The sequence below is a fragment of the Brachyhypopomus gauderio genome, unplaced genomic scaffold (assembly GCF_052324685.1).
Source record: "Brachyhypopomus gauderio isolate BG-103 unplaced genomic scaffold, BGAUD_0.2 sc66, whole genome shotgun sequence".
NCBI classification, from domain to species: Eukaryota; Metazoa; Chordata; class Actinopteri; order Gymnotiformes; family Hypopomidae; genus Brachyhypopomus; species Brachyhypopomus gauderio.
Genome location: NW_027506887.1, coordinates 497,294 through 517,825, shown reverse-complemented (window position 1 = coordinate 517,825; position 20,532 = coordinate 497,294). Strand labels below are relative to the sequence as shown.

General features: G+C 44.4%; 1 protein-coding gene across 1 annotated transcript; it reads right to left on the bottom strand.

Annotated features, from left to right (window-relative positions):
• Nucleotides 1–3,815: 3,815 nt before the first annotated feature.
• Nucleotides 3,816–18,651, bottom strand: ccdc3b (coiled-coil domain containing 3b). Its single transcript, XM_076989215.1, has 3 exons — nucleotides 17,793–18,651; nucleotides 9,919–10,093; nucleotides 3,816–5,310 (listed from the first exon to the last, which is right to left on the bottom strand). Exons 1-3 carry the CDS (start codon nucleotides 18,146–18,148, stop codon nucleotides 5,026–5,028), a joined length of 816 nt encoding a protein of 271 aa, XP_076845330.1. The 5' UTR covers nucleotides 18,149–18,651; the 3' UTR covers nucleotides 3,816–5,025.
• Nucleotides 18,652–20,532: the final 1,881 nt, after the last annotated feature.

Here is a 20,532-nt window from a genome sequence, read left to right as displayed (position 1 = left end):
ATTACCCTGCAATGTATTCAGGCACTCTGCTCAAACATTGCCAAATGGACTCAGCACTGTAGTTACGGGACCATAGTACCACAAAGCCTTTATAACCTGCTTTCACACGGCCTTTTCATGGGAAGGACCCAGAACCATGAGTCACAGGGAAGAAAATCACTACAGGAGGGCAGACAGAACCTGAAACTCGTTTGTTGGGAAACTGTTGCAGGATTTGATAAAACTGTCACATATATACCAGTGTTCTCAAGCGTCTCATTCTCACTCGGTTCCCAGTGTTCTAAAACTAGCATCTCGTCCTCACTCAGTTCCCAGTGTTCTCAAACTAGCATCTCATTCTCACTCGGTTCCCAGTGTTCTCAAACTAGCATCTCGTTCTCACTCGGTTCCCAGTGTTCTCAAACTAGCATCTCGTTCTCACTCGGTTCCCAGTGTTCTCAAACTAGCATCTCGTTCTCACTCGGTTCCCAGTGTTCTCAAACTAGCATCTCGTTCTCACTCAGTTCCCAGTGTTCTCAAACTAGCATCTCGTTCTCACTCAGTTCCCAGTGTTCTCAAACTAGCATCTCGTTCTCACTCGGTTCCCAGTGTTCCCAAACTAGCATCTCGTTCTCACTCGGTTCCCAGTGTTCTCAAACTAGCATCTCGTTCTCACTCAGTTCCCAGTGTTCTCAAACTAGCATCTCGTTCTCACTCAGTTCCCAGTGTTCTCAAACTAGCATCTCGTTCTCACTCAGTTCCCAGTGTTCTCAAACTAGCATCTCGTTCTCACTCGGTTCCCAGTGTTCTCAAACTAGCATCTCGTTCTCACTCGGTTCCCAGTGTTCTCAAACTAGCATCTCGTTCTCACTCGGTTCCCAGTGTTCTCAAACTAGCATCTCGTTCTCACTCGGTTCCCAGTGTTCTCAAACTAGCATCTCGTTCTCACTCAGTTCCCAGTGTTCTCAAACTAGCATCTCGTTCTCACTCAGTTCCCAGTGTTCTCAAACTAGCATCTCGTTCTCACTCGGTTCCCAGTGTTCTCAAACTAGCATCTCGTTCTCACTCGGTTCCCAGTGTTCTCAAACTAGCATCTCGTTCTCACTCAGTTCCCAGTGTTCTCAAACTAGCATCTCGTTCTCACTCAGTTCCCAGTGTTCTCAAACTAGCATCTCGTTCTCACTCAGTTCCCAGTGTTCTCAAACTAGCATCTCGTTCTCACTCGGTTCCCAGTGTTCTCAAACTAGCATCTCGTTCTCACTCAGTTCCCAGTGTTCTCAAACTAGCATCTCGTTCTCACTCGGTTCCCAGTGTTCTCAAACTAGCATCTCGTTCTCACTCGGTTCCCAGTGTTCTCAAACTAGCATCTCGTTCTCACTCGGTTCCCAGTGTTCTCAAACTAGCATCTCATTCTCACTCGGTTCCCAGTGTTCTCAAACTAGCGTCTCGTTCTCACTCAGTTCCCAGTGTTCTCAAACTAGCATCTTGTTCTGACTTGGTTCCCAGTGTTCTCAAACTAGCATCTCGTTCTGTCTTCAGTGCCCTGTGTATATGAAACCATTTCCATTGTCACTGCCACGTCCCTGTGAGCAACAAGTAGAGCAGATCAGTCATTGTGTCACAGTTATATTGGAATAGTCATTAAGGAACCACTGGATCAACTGTCCCTGTCCAATGTGGCAGGGACAGCTCCCACTGAAATGATCATCTTGTCTCCTACTTTATACCCAGACTGACAATCCTTGGCATGGTAAGATGGAGACTACCTCCCCCCTGTTTTATGGGATCGGTGGATTCACAGTGTGGGAGAGATGGAATAGTCATTAAGGTACCTCTGGAACAACTGCATACTGCTGTTTGCAAAAAATGCACTGAAACTACTTATGCTGAGACCACTCAAACCTATAAAACAGGCTGGATGCCCTTAGGGAACCATTCAGAATAAAATGCAAGTTTAGAAGCAAAAATTCTTCAGGGCAAGTAGTGCAATGGTAAATTTCTCCTAGTCGTGAAATGATGAAGTCCTATTGTTCTGCCTGTTGTCTTGTACATTCATCACTAAACATCTGGCAGTCGTCAACATCCATTAAATAAAAGGTAGCACAAAGCCAGAGAGCATTCTGGGAAGCAGGAACATAGCTATGGCCACTCCGAAATAGACACCAGAGCATATCCCCTCTTTTGCAGGGCTGGTATTAATCAGAGCAATGTGAAGGAGAAAGAGTTCCTCTTTAGAGTAGGAAGCCCCAAATGCTGTGTGGAATTATGGGATAATTACAGGCGGAGTCAGATGGAGCCTCAGCCTTTGGTCCGTTCCACTACGTGAAAAAGTTAAGGACTAATCTGGTGTGCATCATAAAGTTTGGCCTTGCTGGGTTTTGGTTCAATTTATGCTTAGGTTTAACTGGACAGCATTGGTGATGTTCACCAAAAGATCGAAATAAATCCATGTGTATAATTAGCTGGAATTCTCTTTGGAGAACCACCACATGGAAGTCTGTGGTCACATCTGGATCACAGATACATCTGCCTGCATGCATTGTGTTTATACTGAGAAGGCTGAGTGTATATCGTCTTTGGCACATGTCCACAGAACTGTGTTGCATTCCTGTTTGGTGCTGGATATAGTGTAGTATTTTGAGAGCAGAAAGGAGTGTGTTGTACACCCTAACCCTTCTCCACACGGGGGGGTCACATTTCGTCCATCCTGCACGCAAGTCTCCATCATGTTTTGCTTTTCCGGCTCAGATCGAGGTAGAGAACTGGAAAGATATTTTAATGGCCACCATTAAAAATGCAAGTTTCGCTCATGCAAGATTGGGTTTATTTGACTAGAAAACTGGGTAGAGGGAAATAACCAGTGCTCATAGCCTGCTGAACTCATTTCTGAACAGAAAGTTTCAAAAGCCTGTGATAGGAAATGCTGTGATGTGCTGTTTATTCTAGATGTGTCAGTTATAAATGCTACGACATGGGTCCCCCTTCCCCCATCAGGAATGGCTTCTGCAGGCTCATGGCACGCTGTAGGTAATAACATTTATTATTACACTTTAGCCTCATGATATTCACTCCTTGTTCCTCAAGTGCACCTGCAAATTCCTGCAGATTGCCACACTGCCTTCACCTAGGGGCCAGGTGTGAAGACACCATGGTCAATTAGGGCCGGTGATCACAAAAATCTGGGCCAGGTATGACTTCAGGCGCCGAGTGTTAGATACTGAGATCTGTCATGAAGCTGAAAAGAATTTCAACCGTCCACCATGTTTAAAAAGAAACATGTTATTTCCTTCCCATGTCTGCAGGGCTGGGTCTCCGGATATAACACATGGATACCAAGGGTGTCAGTCAATTTTTTTCTCTTCTGGGTGAACACCCTAGGACAAAACCAATTCCGCTTGACTGCAAAATGAAATTGCACCAGGTCTATATATCACTGTAGAACTCATAACTGTCTTAATGGAGACCACAAATAGTGACCCTCAAAGAAAGACTGGGATTCGGGCAGATGTCCCAGTACTGATATGAAGCAGAGAAGGATATATTTCTCACTGCTCAAAAGCATTGTGTATTTAATTGCATTTGATCTATGTGATGATGGCTTTTTGGCCAGCCGAGATACCATATCAATAAATCTGCATTGTGGTGTTGCTCTGGGTTGAGATATTAATCTGAGGATGGGTTTCATTTTGTCTTAGATAAATTGCTTCTGGTATGCTTGAAGGCAGGGAGGTACTGATCAATCCAATTTCTCAACATGCAATTTGAATTAGATTTTACAGCTTTCATAAAAGCGTTAATGTTAATATCATGCATTGGGAAACTATAAGCAAATGTAGTTAGCACAGTTCCGTAAAAGTTTATTTCAGTATTTAATGGAATACTCGTGAATATGTTAAACGTACAAGAAACCATATGGTTTACATTTCCGAATTTTAATACAACTGCCAGCTTTAAAGTAACAAATCCTGATCAGAAACCCAGTTCCACGCAGAAACAATGCTGAAACAACACTGTCAAATAAGCCTCTCTGAGAAATGCTCCTGCTTACTGAGCACACAGCACCCTGTTCGCAAATCTAAAAATTATTTCAGTCCGAAAAGCAATAAAAACACTCACAGAGCTTGAAATGAAAGAGAAGTTGAAAAATGTCAGGAATCTTGTCAGCTGGCTCATGTGCCCAAAGCCTCAATAATATCTGAAGATGTGTTTTCCTTCATCAGCCATAAGTGGTCAAACGTTACACACTTCTTCACATTCTTCATTAAACCGTGAGGCGGCAGCTTTAGTTTAGGGGTTTGTTCAGTACTGGCACATCACTCTATTGCAGGTTTTGCTAAAATGGCTCTAAATGTGAAATTCAGGTACATCTGGTAAATACTTGGTGTATTATATAGAGAATAAGACTAAGGACTGTGCACCCACTCTAGTCCATTATCCAGCATTTGACTGGAGATGAGTAGGTGTTCAGCAGAACTGGAACCAGCTGGGTAGACCCTCCATAGCAGAAATGACACGTCTACTCATTTATATCCCTGTAACTGATAAAATTTTATGTTTGCCATCTAATGGCATGTAACTATGTTTTTTTTGTCAACCATTGCTTAACAAGCTGCCCTATTTACAATGTTACAATAACCCAAAAATGACAAAATGTGTCTAACAAGAGTCTGACACTGAACAAAGTCTTAACCAATATCTGTGTCAGCACTGTTGCAAAAAAAAAAAGAGACTGCAGTGCCTCTATGATGATATGTGCAATATTACAGTTGCGTTGTGAAAATGTCTGCTATTTGAGACATGGCAGAGATAGTTAATGTTTTAAAATATTCATACTGAGACATTACATGACATGAACTGAGTAAACATGTATACTAGCCTGACGACTACACCTAGAACCACCCGTAGACTACCTTTATAGCTGCATAGGTCTACAGAACCACCTGTAGACTACCTTTATAGCTGCGTAGGTCTACAGCTGCAGTCATTGACTTGCTGAAACCCCCTATCTGCAGTCTTTTGGACTCGCTGGCAGCACGTTGGGCTTCTCTAGTTCTTCAGCTTTCTGGGTGGAGTCTTCTTGTGGGTGATTTTTTGGTCTTGGGTGGTGTCTTGTTGTGGATGAGGAAGCTCTGGTTCAGGCTCGTCAAGCTGCTTCAGGGCAACTGGTTGGTCCTTGGTGTAACGTTTGGCCTGCCTGAGCATGCGTTTCATATTCTTCACTTTGTCCCTCAGATGGTTGTTGGCTTTCTCCAGTATCTTCACCTTCTGGGAAAGAGTTTTCACCTTCTCCTCTTCCTCAAAGAGAGCTTTCTGCACCGTTGAGCACAGGAGCTATGAAACAGGAAGGAAGGAATTTAAACAGGAAGAACACAAGAAGCTGATAAAAAACAGACAAGCATTATGCTCAAAATGGATAAATATGGCACAGTCACTTTCAAATTATTTGTCACACAAAATAAATATTAGGATTAATAAATGCGGACAGTGGTTCTGAAGTTCTAGAAGCATTTATTCCTTTGAGATCTAGAGTTTTGAATGTAGACCCATTCTTTGACCTATTGAGATTTAATAAACAACTCCTTGCAGTGACGCATGAAGAGGAATGACAGATCATTGATTCTTTAGGGCTGAATCAAATAATAATTATTTGATTTATCATATATCTCATGCTTTATGAGCATGTGTTTGATGTGTTTTCATTTTTTAAGTGGAAAATTAGTGGAGGTTCCTTAATTTAAAGGAGATGCAATCAGCATTATCCTGGACGATTTTGAAGTGTTTAAATATGATGGTTTTGAAGTGTTTAAGTATAATATAATAGTTTTGAGGTGTGTAAGTATAAGATTAGCAACAGTTTTATTTGTATGTTGATAAATGAACACCAAAGGATTTGTAGTTTGAATGTTAGCACCAGACAATTGTAGGTCAGTGAGTCTGTTCTCTGAAGTTCTGAAACACAAGTTATGTATTATGATTCTCTTCTGACAGCCACCTCTACTATTTGTCGATGGTCCACACCACGGAGGGCCTACTCCTGCCATGGCACCGCCTCTGTGTCCATGGTGACTGGGTCCCCCCATCAATCCAAAACTCTTTTTTTTGCTCATCCTTGAGGACCAGTCACTTGGATGTATTAATAGATGTTTCTTGTCTCACCATAAATGTGGATCTTACATTTTAATCCTTTGTATCTGGCTGGTGTATAACCTTTAGATGTTGGATCTTGGGTGGAGTGATCCATGCTTTGTGAGTAGTTGGTGTTGACTGCAGCAATATTGACTGCATCTGGTGTTGATTGCAGCAGCATTGATTACATATGGTGTTGATTGCAGCAGTGCTGATTGCAGCAGTGTTGATTACATATGGTGTCGATTGCAGCAGTGTTGATTACATCTGCTATTGGCCAGATGTCTTTGAGATGGCTTTAGTATTGTTTTCCACGGTTCCACTGAGTTGTAAATGAAGGCTCTGGTGTTATCGGTTGTATACAGGGCTATGCATTCCAGTTGTCTGGCATTCAGTTAGTCTTATTATAGTCAATTGAGACAATGCTCAGGTTGGTTTGTAATCATGGTGGGAAGCTTTGTCTGTCAGTAGGTGGAGCTTGGATCCTCTGGCGTTTGGTACCATTCCTCTTGTGAGCAGTGCACATGTACCTGCACACATGCTCATTCAGACTGGTGGCTAGTTTTCTTGACAGGAGCTTCCATGTTGTGGAAAGGTTATTGGTCTGTGGTTGGATGGGGTTTGTCCCATTTTGCAGTGCTTCGTGACCAGTACTGTCCTGTCCTGTCATCCAGATGGTAGCTAGTAGCTTCTTCATTTGTGTGGGGGCCACTTCTACTCAGCATTTACTACTGTCATGCTGACTGATTCCTGCTCAGGGGGATTCTGGTGCTCTGTGTGGAGATCTCTTAACCAGTCATCACTTGTGCTCTGCTCTGAGATCAAACCCCCAACGACTGGTCTTATGTGATGATTCATTCTCCCCTTTGCTGCTCCAGTACTGTGCTGTTTCAGCTGTGGGTGGATCCACCTTCAGGGTTCTGCTACATTCTAACTGAGAGTTACTCTGGGTGGTTCTTTGATGAAGAAGGCATGTATTGTTTTGACTGCTGCTTCCTTCATGCAAATCTGAAGTCTGTCTGCCAGTGCTGTTTAACTTTGCCTCCCTAATGTATTTCTTCAATAGCCAGGCAGTGCGTCTGATCTTCATATCCGTCTGGAGCTCCTTCAGTTCTGTGACGTCCACCTGAATTCTTCATCTTGGTTGTCAGTGGTTTTTTTCCCAAGGAGGACCAAGGGAGGTGCCTGGGGCTTGTATATCACAGCCTGGGGTTTCCAGCGTGGTGTGCTGCTTGTTTGTATGGGTTATAGCGGTATCACACTGACCGTCCAACTGTCCTGATAAGGTATCCTGGTTAGGTTACGATGACGCAGTGACATTAACCATTCTTCTAAAAGGAGATTTCATTAATACATCTTTACTACTACAACCTAAGCTAGGATGAAATAAGAAAAAACAGAGGTAAAAAATGTAAATGTGCTATATTGATTTTTTTCCCCGTAATCAAAATTTGTCCTCCGCTTTTTACCCATCTGTGCAGTTAGAACACACACACACACACACACACACTCACACTAGTGATTACTAGGGGGCTGTGGTGTACACGTGTCCAGAGCGGTGGGCAGCCCTAGCCCGGCGCCCGGGGAGCAGTTGGGGTTAGGTGCCTTGCTCAAGGGCACCTCAGTCATGGCCGCAGGCCTGGGAATCGAACCCATGACCCTCCGGTCACAAGACCAGTTCCCTACCACCAGACCATGACTGCCTCAAAGGTGACCATGTTGATATATTGGAGTGTGCTTACACCACTGTGAGCAACATATGGTGCACTCCGGTCACACAACATTGTATTGTACACAAACAAACACAGAGGATGCCAGACATCCATATGCACTCAGAGGCTAAAACACCTCCACACACCCATACACCTACTGGGCAGAGCAGTGGTAAGGGTCATGTGTGAGCATCTAACCATCTGTTTCTCCTAACTTGGACCATGTCCACTGCCCTCGACGCGAGGCCTCTTTGCACAAACATATCTGGCTAAGTGTTCACAACAAAAGCTGTTGCCCTGTGCTGCTGTTTCCTGTTTCCTACTCAAGCTGCCAACAGCCCCATGACTGCCCACCTCACAGGTATATAAACACTTCCAAGCGATTACTTCCAGTAGGAAGCCATTTTGGCTCTCTGGCATCACCTCTGCCTGTGAGTTTTGTGTTCCATCCTTCTTTGTTCATGAGGAGATGGGAAATGCTGTCATGGTAACATCACTGCTTACATCACTGCTTTTTAATTACTGCAGTTCCACTGGGGGGGGGGGGGGGGGGGGGGGGGAGCAGTGTAAATGCACAGGGTGGGGGGGTGAATATCTCTCTGGTACTTCAGCAGTAATCGGAAAGCAACTTTGAGAGTGAACAACATGATGGTCCCTGTCTTCATCTTCTGACTGCTGAGGGGAACTGGCCTGGGTCATTAGCACATGGCATGCTTACTGCATCACCGTGACAACACGCTTCCCTGAGCCTCCAGCATCCTGGTCACTGAGAGGAATGCAAGGAACACACTATGATTTATTCATTTCTGTTGGACAAAAAATGAAGAAAAAAATGTTAAAGACAGCAGGGTTTGCAGACTGTGGTCTAGTGTTTCCATAGTAATGCAACGTCAGAAGAGGCCCGATGAACTGTGGAGGAGTCAGACAGAAATCTACTGGACTCGTTTGCCATAACAAGAATCTCATTAGAAAAACATTAACATGGGGTTTAAAAATACACTCATGATTTATGAGAATCATGTTCTCCTGAGAGAATAAAAACCTCTAAAACTAAAAAAACAAAGACAGCTAGTTCAGTTCTTCCAAAGCTTCACAGACCTGGACCTAGACAGAAACAGACAGCCCACAGTGCTTTGACTTTATGATGTGTTATAGATTTGAAAACCACACTTGTTTGGAACCTACAACTGGCATGGAACTGATGGAGCTTCCTGGCTGTGTTTGCACTGAATAAGTCCAGCCTGAAACACTGAGTCTAAGGCTGAATAAGTCCAGCCTGAAACACTGAGTCTAAGGCTCAATGAGTCCAGCCTGAAACACTGAGTGGCTCAATGAGTCGAAGCTGAAACACAGTCTAAGGCTGAATGAGTCAAGCCTGAACCCTTTTAGAGGTATAGAAGTAGCAGTATGCAACCACCATATGCACTGTGTTCTCTCCAGTAGTGGCAGAGAGGAGATTCACAGTAACCTTCCCTGTCCTGCTCACTGATTCTTAGTTCTTAGAATACCTTCCCGCAAGCAGATTCTCTCTCTCTCTCTCTCTCTCTCTCTCTCTCTCTCTCTCTCTCTCTCTCTCTCTCTCTCTCTCTCTGTGTGTGTGTGTGTGTGTATCTCTCTCTCTCTCTCTCTCACGCACACACACACAGACTATCAGTAAGTCAGTGCATGTTGCTTCACAGTTTGCTCTGTTCGAGTGCAGGGTTGTGGGACATGGGCGGGAGTGGGTGTGGGCGTGGATCGTGGGTGTGGGTCGTGAGTGTGGCTCATGGGCGTGGATCGTGGGTGTGGGTCGTGGGTGTGGGTTGTGGGTGTGGGCGTGGGTTGTGGGTGTGGGCGTGGGTTGTGGGCGTGACTCGTGGGCATGGGTCGTGGGTTGTGGGTGTGGGTCGTGAGTGTGGCTCGTGGGCACAGATTGTGGGTGTGGGTCATGGGTCGTGGTCGTGGGCGTGGGTCGTGGGCGTGGGTCGTGGGTGTCGGCGTCGGTCGTGGGTGTGGGTCGTGGGTGTGGGCGTCGGTCGTGGGTTGTGGGTCGTGGGTGTGGGTTGTTGTGGGTTGTGGGCGTGGCTCGTGGGCATGGATCAGAGCGGCGGTGACGGCTCACCCGACTGTCCTCCTGCACCTCCCACTCGGGCGTGTACATGTGGACCTGCGTCCCTGCAGTGCAGTTGGAGAACTGGAAGAGGCTGGCAAACATGCGGTGGTTGTCAGGTGTGTCGGGGAACACGGGGTCCTGGAAGTTCACGCCGTGAGGAATGATGCTGTAGTTCTCATCCATCCTTAATAATCAATCAATAATTGGCAATCAGTAATTAATAGATAATAATCAATCAATAATAATCAATAAATGCAACATCACACCACGAGAATTAATAATTAAGGAAAATATAAAACCTTAATGAAGTGAACATTATATTGTTAACTTTTCGTGGACTGCTGCTACAATGATGGTATCGTTTGATATAAACATGAGTAGGACACTGCAACCAAGCTCATATGTTATTGAACTGAACAGAAAGATTATAGCTGCAGTAAAGCATTTGGAAGTGTGTGTGCACATCCATGTGTGTGTACATTTGTGTGCTTGGCTGTGTGCGTGTGTGGTCTGTGCGCGCACATGTGTGTGATCATGTTTTTGGACAAGGACTCAATGATGGAAACTGACGGATGCTATTTGTTTAATAAGGAAACAGCAGTGAGCTAAATTTGCAGATTGTGTATGAGCATGTTAACACACATGACTGCCATTCAGCATCACTGACCTTTGACCTTTTCTCTACCTCACACACATACAGTAGACCTGACTCAAAAGTCATGATTGGCAGTGTCTTGCTGTTCTTAACAATTGCGAACACACACACACACACACACACACACACACACACACACACACACACACACACACACACACACACACACACACACACACACACACTCTCTCTCTCTCTCTCTCTCTCTCTCTCTTACATTCTCTCTCTCTCCTCTCTCTCTTTATCTCTCTCTCTCTCTCTCTCTCTCTCTCTCTCTCTCTCTCTCTACATTCTCTCTCTCTCCTCTCTCTCTTTATCTCTCTCTCTCCCTCCCTTACTTCCCAAGCATTGTATCAAAGTTCTGAAGGCAGATGGTGAAATATTAATACCAAAAACCATGGTTACGCTGGACCATGGCAGGAAAATGAGAAGCTTGTTTTTATGTGTGTGTGTGTGTGTATGTGTGTGTGTGTGTGTGTGTGTGTGTGTGTGTGTGTGTGTGTGTGTGTGTGTGTGTGTGTGTGTGTGTGTGTGTGTGTTTTCTTCTTCTTTGCCTTCTGATTAAGTCTTTTTATTCTTCCTGTGAGTTTTGGCTGGCAGCCATGAACAGCCAGAGGAAAGATGGCCCTTGTATTTTGACTCTAAATTCATGTTTGTACTCTCCCTGACAACAACACTGCATATGCTGAAGCTGTTGTAGATCTTGAGTGCAGGGTGACCTAAAAGAACGATAGGTATCTATTTTTTTCATTCGAGTATTTTGTTAATATCTGAAAATGGCAAACACAATGTTTGCGTTATCACAGAGGGGAGGAAAGACAGGGGAGGAAAGAAGGCTCTATCTATATAACTGATATGCTAACAGGTGCTGTGAGGTCAGTGTTTTTATGCCTGTGTGCTAAAGATGCCATTTTTGTTACAGCAGTTATTTCTGTGCTCGCTTTGGCTCCTAAGAGGGTAAAGCCACACTATAGCTGTGGTTAGGGAGAAACACAGTGACCCCTTGTGCTTTGAGAATATATGATTGTTGTACATGATACTGGCATCTGTGGAGTTGTGTTCTACACAGTGTTGAGTTTTGTGATGGTTGAAACACTTCACCATATTTTTCAAAAGTAAAAAAAAGTTGTATTCTTTCCTGATGCTGCAGTTTGGTTGACTTGAAAATCAGCTGTATTATTTTATAATTCGTTATTGTATTATTTTTGTGTGTAGTCTATAGAGATGAATCTGTGCTCAGTTCACTCAGTTCTCCCCCCCCCCTTGCCCAATGCATTTCACTCTCACTCTCACTCTCTCTCTCTCTCTCTCTCTCTCTCTCTCTCTCTCTCTCTCTCTCGCTCTCTCTCACTCTCTCTCTCTCGCTCTCTCTCACTCTTTCTCATTGGGTGGTTGTCAATGTGTATTTTGTGGGAGTGTTGGTTTTGGAGCCTGGACGACCACTGTTCATCCATCCGGATCCCCTTGGAGCTCTCTGGGGGAGCATGATAAACTCCGGAGAGTTGTGTTGTGTGGAGCCAGCCATCCCCGCCTGCCTGCTGGAAGCTCAGAACCAACAGCAGATGCCTGCTAGCAGACACTTAGTGCTCCACATCGGGAGAAACATCAACAACTAAGAGTTTATGTAGTACGCTTTACTGAAGCTGTTTCGCCAGTAGGAGTCAAACTCTGGAATGCTCTGGTGCACATTGGAGTTCATGAATGGAGACTTTCTACTAGGCTAATAGCTGGTTCTAGTTTTGCTGAATAAAGGCTTTTCAGTATTGTGTCCAGAACACCACTGTGGTCCATTAAGTATCGCTGTGAAGTGTGAAGAGTTTAGGAGATCATGGCCAGGTTTATAAAAGAACTTCCTTAAACTGTTACCACACACACACACACACACACACACACACACACACACACACACACACACACACACACACACACACACACACACACACACACACACACACACACACACAGATAAGAGGTTACCCTAACCCTAGCCCTACCTCATAACGTCTAATAAAACATGATAAAAAGAATAACAAATAACTTCTGTAGACCTTCATCAGAAACACTTGTAAGTAGTCAGAGTGCAAAAGATCAGAACACAGAGTGAAGGAGAGAGAGGTAGAGAGAAGGAAGGAGTTCACCAGGGTTATGAGGGTCAGTCTTAGTGCTGTGTTATGGAGGGTACATGATAAATATTTAGCAAACATGTACAATAACAGGCTGAAGGTTAAGAATCTTCTTCAATGTAAAGGTCAGGCCAGTTGTGAAACGGACTTGGACCAATTTAGTTTGGGATAAAATGTGAAGAATCGTTTAGGACAAGCTCTTTATTGTGGCGTGGTATGGTCATCATGTGTTAGCCATGTCCTGTACAACAGCATAACACAATGTTCTGCCTGACAACTGCATTCCACCCTTCATTGTCCTCACCCCTTTGTGGGTTTGAATGTCTTTCCATGAGCAGGTAATGAGCTTTCTCCCAAGAATGAATACAATATGTTTTGCTGACTTGGTACACCAGTGTCTTTGTGACATCTGGAGGGGTTTCATCATGTGTCATCGCTAGGGTACCTCCCCAACTTCCAGTATATTTGAAATTTATTAGTTCAACAATAAATCAAATAAACCAAACAAAGAATCAAAACCATATCTGATCCGTGTCTGTGAAGGTCTGGAGTAGTTGTATGTTGTTTAGTCAAAGGACCATGCGGTTCTGATGAGCGTTTCTGTGCTGGGCTTCTCTGGTTTCTCAACGTTTTGAAGGTTTAACTGAGATTTGTCCTGCCAAACTGGAACCAGCTGTAAGACTGGTTGAAGGTTTGGTTTTGTAATTCTCTCCTTTTTTCTCTCTCTCCCTCACACATACACACACAGGCCCACAGGATGTTCACTTCACATCAGCCTAGTCTGATATCCTAGTGACTATCAGCAAATGTTGTGCGGTCCACAGTTAAACGGACTGTGACTTATCTCTTATTGTGCGACTATTGCGCATGCTGGATTTGAACCGAGACGCTGATCGTGAAGTTTAACTGCAGACTGTCAGCTCAGTTCAATGGTACAATGGTAAATAAAAGCTACCCAGGTGATTGTTGGCCAGGTGCTGTTGCATCAGCAGCTCACACACTGTAATGGCCAGAGTTCAGATTGGCAGAATGTACCTGCTGCTTCCCACCATGTGGACCACAGATGTGGAGGAGTTGGTAAACCATGTAGAATAAGATCGCTGTTCATTTCTTTATAGACTGCACTGCACTGCATCTCTTGCTTTTGCATCACTTTTGTGTCAAAAATCTATGCTCAAAAATAAAATTATCATTTAGAAATTGTAAAAATGAGTCCACGAGGAGAAAGACTTCTATAAAGCTTGTAGTATTATGTTTTTGGTGCGTGTCACTAGAAACCCAACACCTTGTTCTTCAGTAAAGGCAGAGCGGTAGTGTTCGGTGTTTTACATAAGCCCCATAGCTGTGCTCAACATGTCTCTTTCTGTTTTTTTTTCTTTTTTCTGTCTGTCTCGAGTCTCGGGTTCTGTCTGGGGACCGAAGTTGGTGATTGATTGGTGGCAGGCTTCGTTGAGCATGGTTTGGTGTGTTTCACAGGAAATATGGAAACTCACCAGGGATGGAGAGAAATGAAACTGCTTAAACACTTATTTGCCGATTCGGCACCTGTGAATCCTCAACGGAATGACTTGATGTGAGTGGTGGACTCTGATACAGCCTCTCCTCCCAGAACACTCACCTGGAACATGGGGGGCTGGGAGGGACTATCAACCTGGGGAGGAGTTTCTAGATAAGGATGGGATTTTCAGCCTCCTTCCCCCATCTCACACAAGACAAATAGCACCGCTTTGGAATGCTTCGGGTTTTGCTATCTGATTGTTTACATCAGGCGACCCTTCTGGATCTGGGAGGGTTTGTGTCTTACAAACTGAAACATGGAGGAATATGACACCCCTCCCCATGCACTCAGAATGAATGGGCTCCTGGTGACATCAGAGACATTGTTTGCTTTTAATTATGAATCAGAGGTTAGGGCACATTTTTTCCTGCAAGTCAAAAGATTTGTTCCTTTGTCATTGGGATCCATGTTATACAGGTATGCACTTGTCATTCAGGACTGATCTGAGATGCCATTTTGGTGAAGAATGTGATGCGCTGGAAGATTTAAATCTGAGCTGGGTTTGTTCTCTAGAACCAGTCTGTGTTTGTTCTCTAGAATCAGTCTGGGTTTGTTCTCTAGAACCAGTCTGTGTTTGTTCTCTAGAATCAGTCTGGGTTTGTTCTCTAGAATCAGTCTGGGTTTGTTCTCTAGAACCAGTCTGTGTTTGTTCTCTAGAATCAGTCTGGGTTTGTTCTCTAGAACCAGTCTGTGTTTGTTCTCTAGAACCAGTCTGTGTTTGTTCTCTAGAATCAGTCTGGGTTTTGTTCTCTAGAACCAGTCTGTGTTTGTTCTCTAGAATCAGTCTGGGTTTGTTCTCTAGAACCAGTCTGGGTTTGTTCTCTAGAACCAGTCTGGGTTTGGCTCCGGGGGTCGTGGTCTGCCGCCTTATCCCTCCACCAAAACAATGAGGAAAGCATCCGTCACCTCCGTCTTCTCTGAGCACCGCTCCCCCCACCTCTCCACCCGCGCCCCTCTCCACCCGCGCCCCTCAGCACCGAGAGTGTTTTACTTGGCTCCAGACCTCTGGGATCGTCCGAAGCTGCCGTGGTCTGGAATGCCTTTGAAGGAGGCAGAGAGTGAGTGGGGCATCTGGAGGGTGATGAAAACGCAGAGAGAGATGGGGTAGGCGGCCGAGAGGGGGGGCCAAACCTGTCCTAGCAAGCTGCTGTTGTCTCACACTGAATAGTATATAAACTGTTGGGGAGATGCGGATTGTCAATAAATGCTGTTGCAGAGAATGACCCAGACCGCAGAGCCATAATCAGGCTGTTAGTGTAATTGATGTCTGTTAACCATCCTTAGACTTCCACTCCCTGGGCTAAATTCTGGTCGTCTAGGGATGTCTGGAAGAGGTGTAATTAAGCCATAAAAATGAGCTACTCTAACTCAGTCCTCACCAACCATTTCTGGTTATCTGATTTGCTTTAGGATTGTGTTTCTGGAAAAAATAAATTGGAGGGAAAAAATAATTTTTTAAGAAGTTCTGCAACATGCAAAATATGTGGTGATGTGAGTTGAGATTTGTAAGTATTTTCCTATGATTTCGAAAGCTTGATGGTTGGCTTAACATCATGCAACAATTTTCTTCTTAATTCAAGCCACCATTCAATGTTCCAGTGGAAAAGAACATATTCTCTCTCTCTCTCTCTCTCTCTCTCTCTCTCTCTCTCTCTCTCTCTCTCTCTCTCTGCTTGACCCTGTTGGCTTTACAGCTGCGGTGTGTCATTAAATGAATTGGAATGCCTAAGATGTTTGTGTTCTTGGTAATAGTGAAAGGATGTGTATTAACATGTCCTTTAGTCCAGGAGGGTCCCCTTAGCATTGTAGTAGCGGCAATTGAACTGCTGTGTTTATGTTAGCAGCCTCTGTCTGCCAAAGAGCTACCAGCTCAGCATATTAGTGAAACAAAGACACAGTATGAGCAAAATCAGGGAAAAGGCAAACTGAAATACACTCTTTCACAAGCCCGTGCCCTTTATAGGTGAAGTGACAGGTGCTCAGCGTGGAAGAAATCTGACTCCACCACTACTTTATCTGCTCTGGAGGTGTGCTGCATGGCCTCATATCTGTATGTTCAGACTTAGGGGAAAACACCCAGCTCTGTTTCCACAGTCCGTCCCAGTGTGCGGGAGACCATTGCTACCGGCTGTGCCGACCTGGTTTAAACTCTGTGAATTTAGCACGGTATGTACGCTGGTGTCAGTTACATGCAGTTGAACTGCAGGGGACATGGGACACATGGCACAGCAGCAACCTGGGCTTGCCTAACGCTTCAAGTGCTCGGCTGAGGAGACAGAAGCAGAAATCGTAACGCTCCCAGAACAAATCCTTCCCTCCTCCTACGAATCTAACGTTTGATCTACAGACATCTTTCATGCACATGCAACAAATATGCAAAGACACATGGGGGATTGTTACAATAAAGTAGTTGATTTTCATAATACCCCCCCCCCCCCCTTCAAGTGTTTGGGCTACGCTTGCCGTGGCAGACAGTGTGGAATGACACAGCGCACATATGTGGAAGCTGAGCCACGATACGTGTGGGAGGAGATCAGCGCTCACTTCTGCTGATTGTGCAGGGCGGGTAGAGCAGCAAACGCAAGTCAGACCGTCTGCTTGTCAAGAGACACACGGTTTCCACTATCAGTACACAAAGTGCGGTCCAACAAGCACTTGCGCAGCCCGAATCTCTGAAGCGATGAAAATAAAAGGCACAGGAAGACAGCGTGAGTTCTGTTTTATCTGATATGAGGGTGTTTGCACCAGTGCTCTCTTTGCCTGTGTGTCCTTTGGTATCAGCACAAGCACAAACTTACTCTTCCCATGAAAAGTCCTATATTCCCACTACCACATACAGAGCAGTATGTGCTCACTCATAAATGTATGCTCTCTCGCTCCCTCACTTTCTCTCTCTCCTCTGTTTCTCTCCCTCTCACTCTCTTTCCCTTCCCCCAGGATGAGGGTGAATGGTCAGACTCCCATACAGATGGTTCAGGTTAGTATCTTGACGTCCTGTCAGTTTCCTGGCCAGCTGGATCATACTTTTCCTCCAAACATAGAAACAAAGCCCCTTGCAGGCCAGATCCAGCCAATGAAAGGTGTTTCAAAAGTTCACATTCAGATATTCAATTCAGTTTTTAAATAGGTTCCAAGCACAACCACACTCTGGACACGTGACATTACACTGAATGTAGTATAGTGACCAATATGTTGGAAAATACGTAAAATTATGCACACACACACACACACACACACACACACATATATATATATATATATATATATATATATATATATATATATATATATATATATATATATATATATATATATATATATATATATAGAGAGAGAGAGAGAGAGAGAGAGAGAGAGAGAGAGAGCAATATGTTTCTGTTTGTGTACTTTGCTACAATTTATAATATCTCTATGTATCTTACCCAAGTACATTACAGTTACTTACCTCGAATCTTCTTCACATTTATATATAGGCCTAAACACATTATTATTGATTATGGATCAAAACATCGGAACGGTTATTAGTACAGGGGTAGCTTGGTCATACCTCAGAAAGAAGTAGTAGGAGTTGTTCTCCACCACGCTGTAGGTGTAGCAGGGAAAATAGCCGAGTCCGGTGACATTAAACCTGGAGCCGGCAGGAACCTCCAGCATGCTGCCCCATGCTTGGTCGCACAACAGCTCGATCTCCGCGGAGAAGAACAGATCCGTGTCGTACTGCCACGGTAGGTAGTTGTACACGCTGTAAGACTCCTTATGGAGGGCGAGAACTTTGGCGAAGACTATAATCTCCGCCAGTTCTGCCCGGCACGATTCGGTTTGAGGTCTCCAGTCGTGGGGAAGCTGGCATCCCCACGCCGCACTTGTGTAGGAGGCTAGAATTAATACCAGGAGAGCACCCATCACAGGAAATGATGCACCTCCAGTTTATAGTAAGCATGTGCTGTGCGCGCAGTCCTTCCAAAATCGCCCCTACTTTGTACGACCAGGTCCACTGAGAGCGCGCAACATATATAGGCTATGTAAATCTCCAGAAAACGCAAACGCTCTGTCAATAAAAAAGGTCGGGCAGAGCTGTCACAATACCCTGGATCTCTAACCAGTAGTGCAGAAATCAGTGCATGTCTCTGTAGCGTTTAAATGTTGGTCTTTACTACATCCTCCTCTGCGCTCTCCGCGCAAGGCGATGGTCTCATATTACGCGCGGCTCGTGTGCGTCCCGCAGTCTAGTGAACGGACACTTCGGTGGCGTTAAGATTATCAGAGTGAAAACTCCAGGCGTGCGGGCGACGACTAAACGCATCTTTCCCCATGTGGGCTTTCATCTCACGCTGCAGTTTAAACTTCCATAGTTCACAGACTTCCCGTGAACCTCAGTAAGGACCGTCTCTTCTTTAACGCTACAGGAAAGTTTGATACATTAACTTTTTGTATCATCACTTGCTTTTATGAACATCTTTCTCGACAACACATCGTTAAGAATGTAGTATATTTTAGACTCTGTTAATGATTTCAGTATTTTAAAAACATTCGCATACGATTTCGCGTTAGAAATTAACAAACCTTATAAATTAAAATAAAAAATGTGAATGATTCACTAACTGGGTTACTTAATTTTTTTTTAAAGATCAGATAATTGCGTGAAACGATGAACAATTAAAGACGAAATAAAGAACATATTTACATATAAAACCAGCAGCTTAAGTTCCAAGCACGTCACTAAGTCTCAACACGTAGAGGTCTGTCGCGTTAACCTCTTGGGTGGATATATGGATGGATGGATGGATGGATGGATGGATGGATGAAAGAAAAAGAAAGAGAGAACGCATCATTGAGATCTTTTCTGACAATCTCACGGATCCGATATTGGACATACCCTAAGAAACAAACCCCTGCACGTTTTTAACTCGGTGCTAAAAGAAATTCGTTGGAAAATGGATTAATGAGTGGGCGAATGGATCTAACGGAACAATCTAACGAACAAACCAACGAATGAATGAATGAATGAATGAATAGCTATCACAAAAGTGGCCCATATCTGGTCTTATGTAACCCTTCAAAAAAGAACCAAAATTCTGATTGCGACAGAAAACCTGCAGAAACTTCGAAAACACGCGTGTAAACGGGTTAATATCAGTCCGAGTTGAGAAGACCCAGTCACGGCTTCACCTCTACTCATGTAGCGCTGACCGTGTGAATCAGGTGCATTAGAACATAAGAAGCGCATGGCAACATGAACCGTGAAAGCTACAACGACTCTCTGACTCTGGCAATATTGTTCATTTTGAGTTCACACAGGCACGTCTGGCACCGCTGGGTCACTTCATTGAGAAAGCTCAACCAGATGTGGGGTCATTGCAGGGTGTTTTCGCGCCACCTAGCGGTGTTGTTTTATGTTATTATCAGTGACCTCTGTTAGGGGTGTTTGTTTTAAAATGATAAACATAGCATTTGTTTATAGATGACAAAATGCCTTCATTTTATAAACGTTTTAGTTTAAAAGTATTTTAATGTAGTTACTGTAAGTCCATTCCGTAGGATGGTGAATTGACCATCATCAAGGCTACAGGCCTGTCTACAGATTTAAACCGCTCTGTCAGTAGTGTATTCTGTCAGTCTGGAGTACAGCGTACATGCCTTAATGCCTGCATCCATCATGAACTCCCTTTATACTGTAAAATATAACAGCTGAATATGCAAGCATATTCAGCTGTTATATTTTACAGGACAACGCGCCCAGGACAACGTGTGTGTGTGATTTCTCAAAGCCAGTTACTAGTCAAACTCAACTGAATCACAATACCGAATCGCAACGACACCTCGCACGACAGCGTGTTTTTCTATTCTCTGGCATGTTTTTATAACTCTTGTTCCACCTAAAGAGCCGCGTCCCCCTGGGCCCTCGACTCGTTTGGCACCGATGCGCTGAAGCGAGTCTGCTCCCACGGTATGGCTGTCACCCTCCTATACTACCACTCCTGGCATCTCCTAGCAACCTGTCGCCAGGGACCGCGCGCACAGCAGCGGAACATTGGCGGAACCGGGTGTCAGGTGTTCCCATCGGCGATCCTGCAAACGAGCTATTTGAGCCGTCAGCGTACTCTCTCTCGGCTCGAGCGAAACTGCTAGCGAAGTAAAGCAAGCGCATTTGTTCTGCAGCGGACAAGCAACCATAACTTTAGCAGATCAGCACCGGGCAGAGGATGTTTTTGCATTTACTGACTGCGCGACGTACAGTTATTGGAATATGGCCAGTTGTAGTTGTGAAATTCCTTTGTGGAAGTTTG

Excerpts from the sequence above, each read along its gene's own strand:
- ccdc3b (XM_076989215.1), bottom strand. The coding sequence starts at position 18,148 with ATGGGTGCTCTCCTGGTATTAATTCTAGCCTCCTACACAAGTGCGGCG. Across the intron at positions 10,094-17,792 it reads TCCTACTACTTCTTTCTGAG|GATGGATGAGAACTACAGCA; the intron begins GTATGACCAAGC and ends TTGATTATTAAG. Across the intron at positions 5,311-9,918 it reads AGGTGCAGGAGGACAGTCGG|CTCCTGTGCTCAACGGTGCA; the intron begins GTGAGCCGTCAC and ends CCTGTTTCATAG.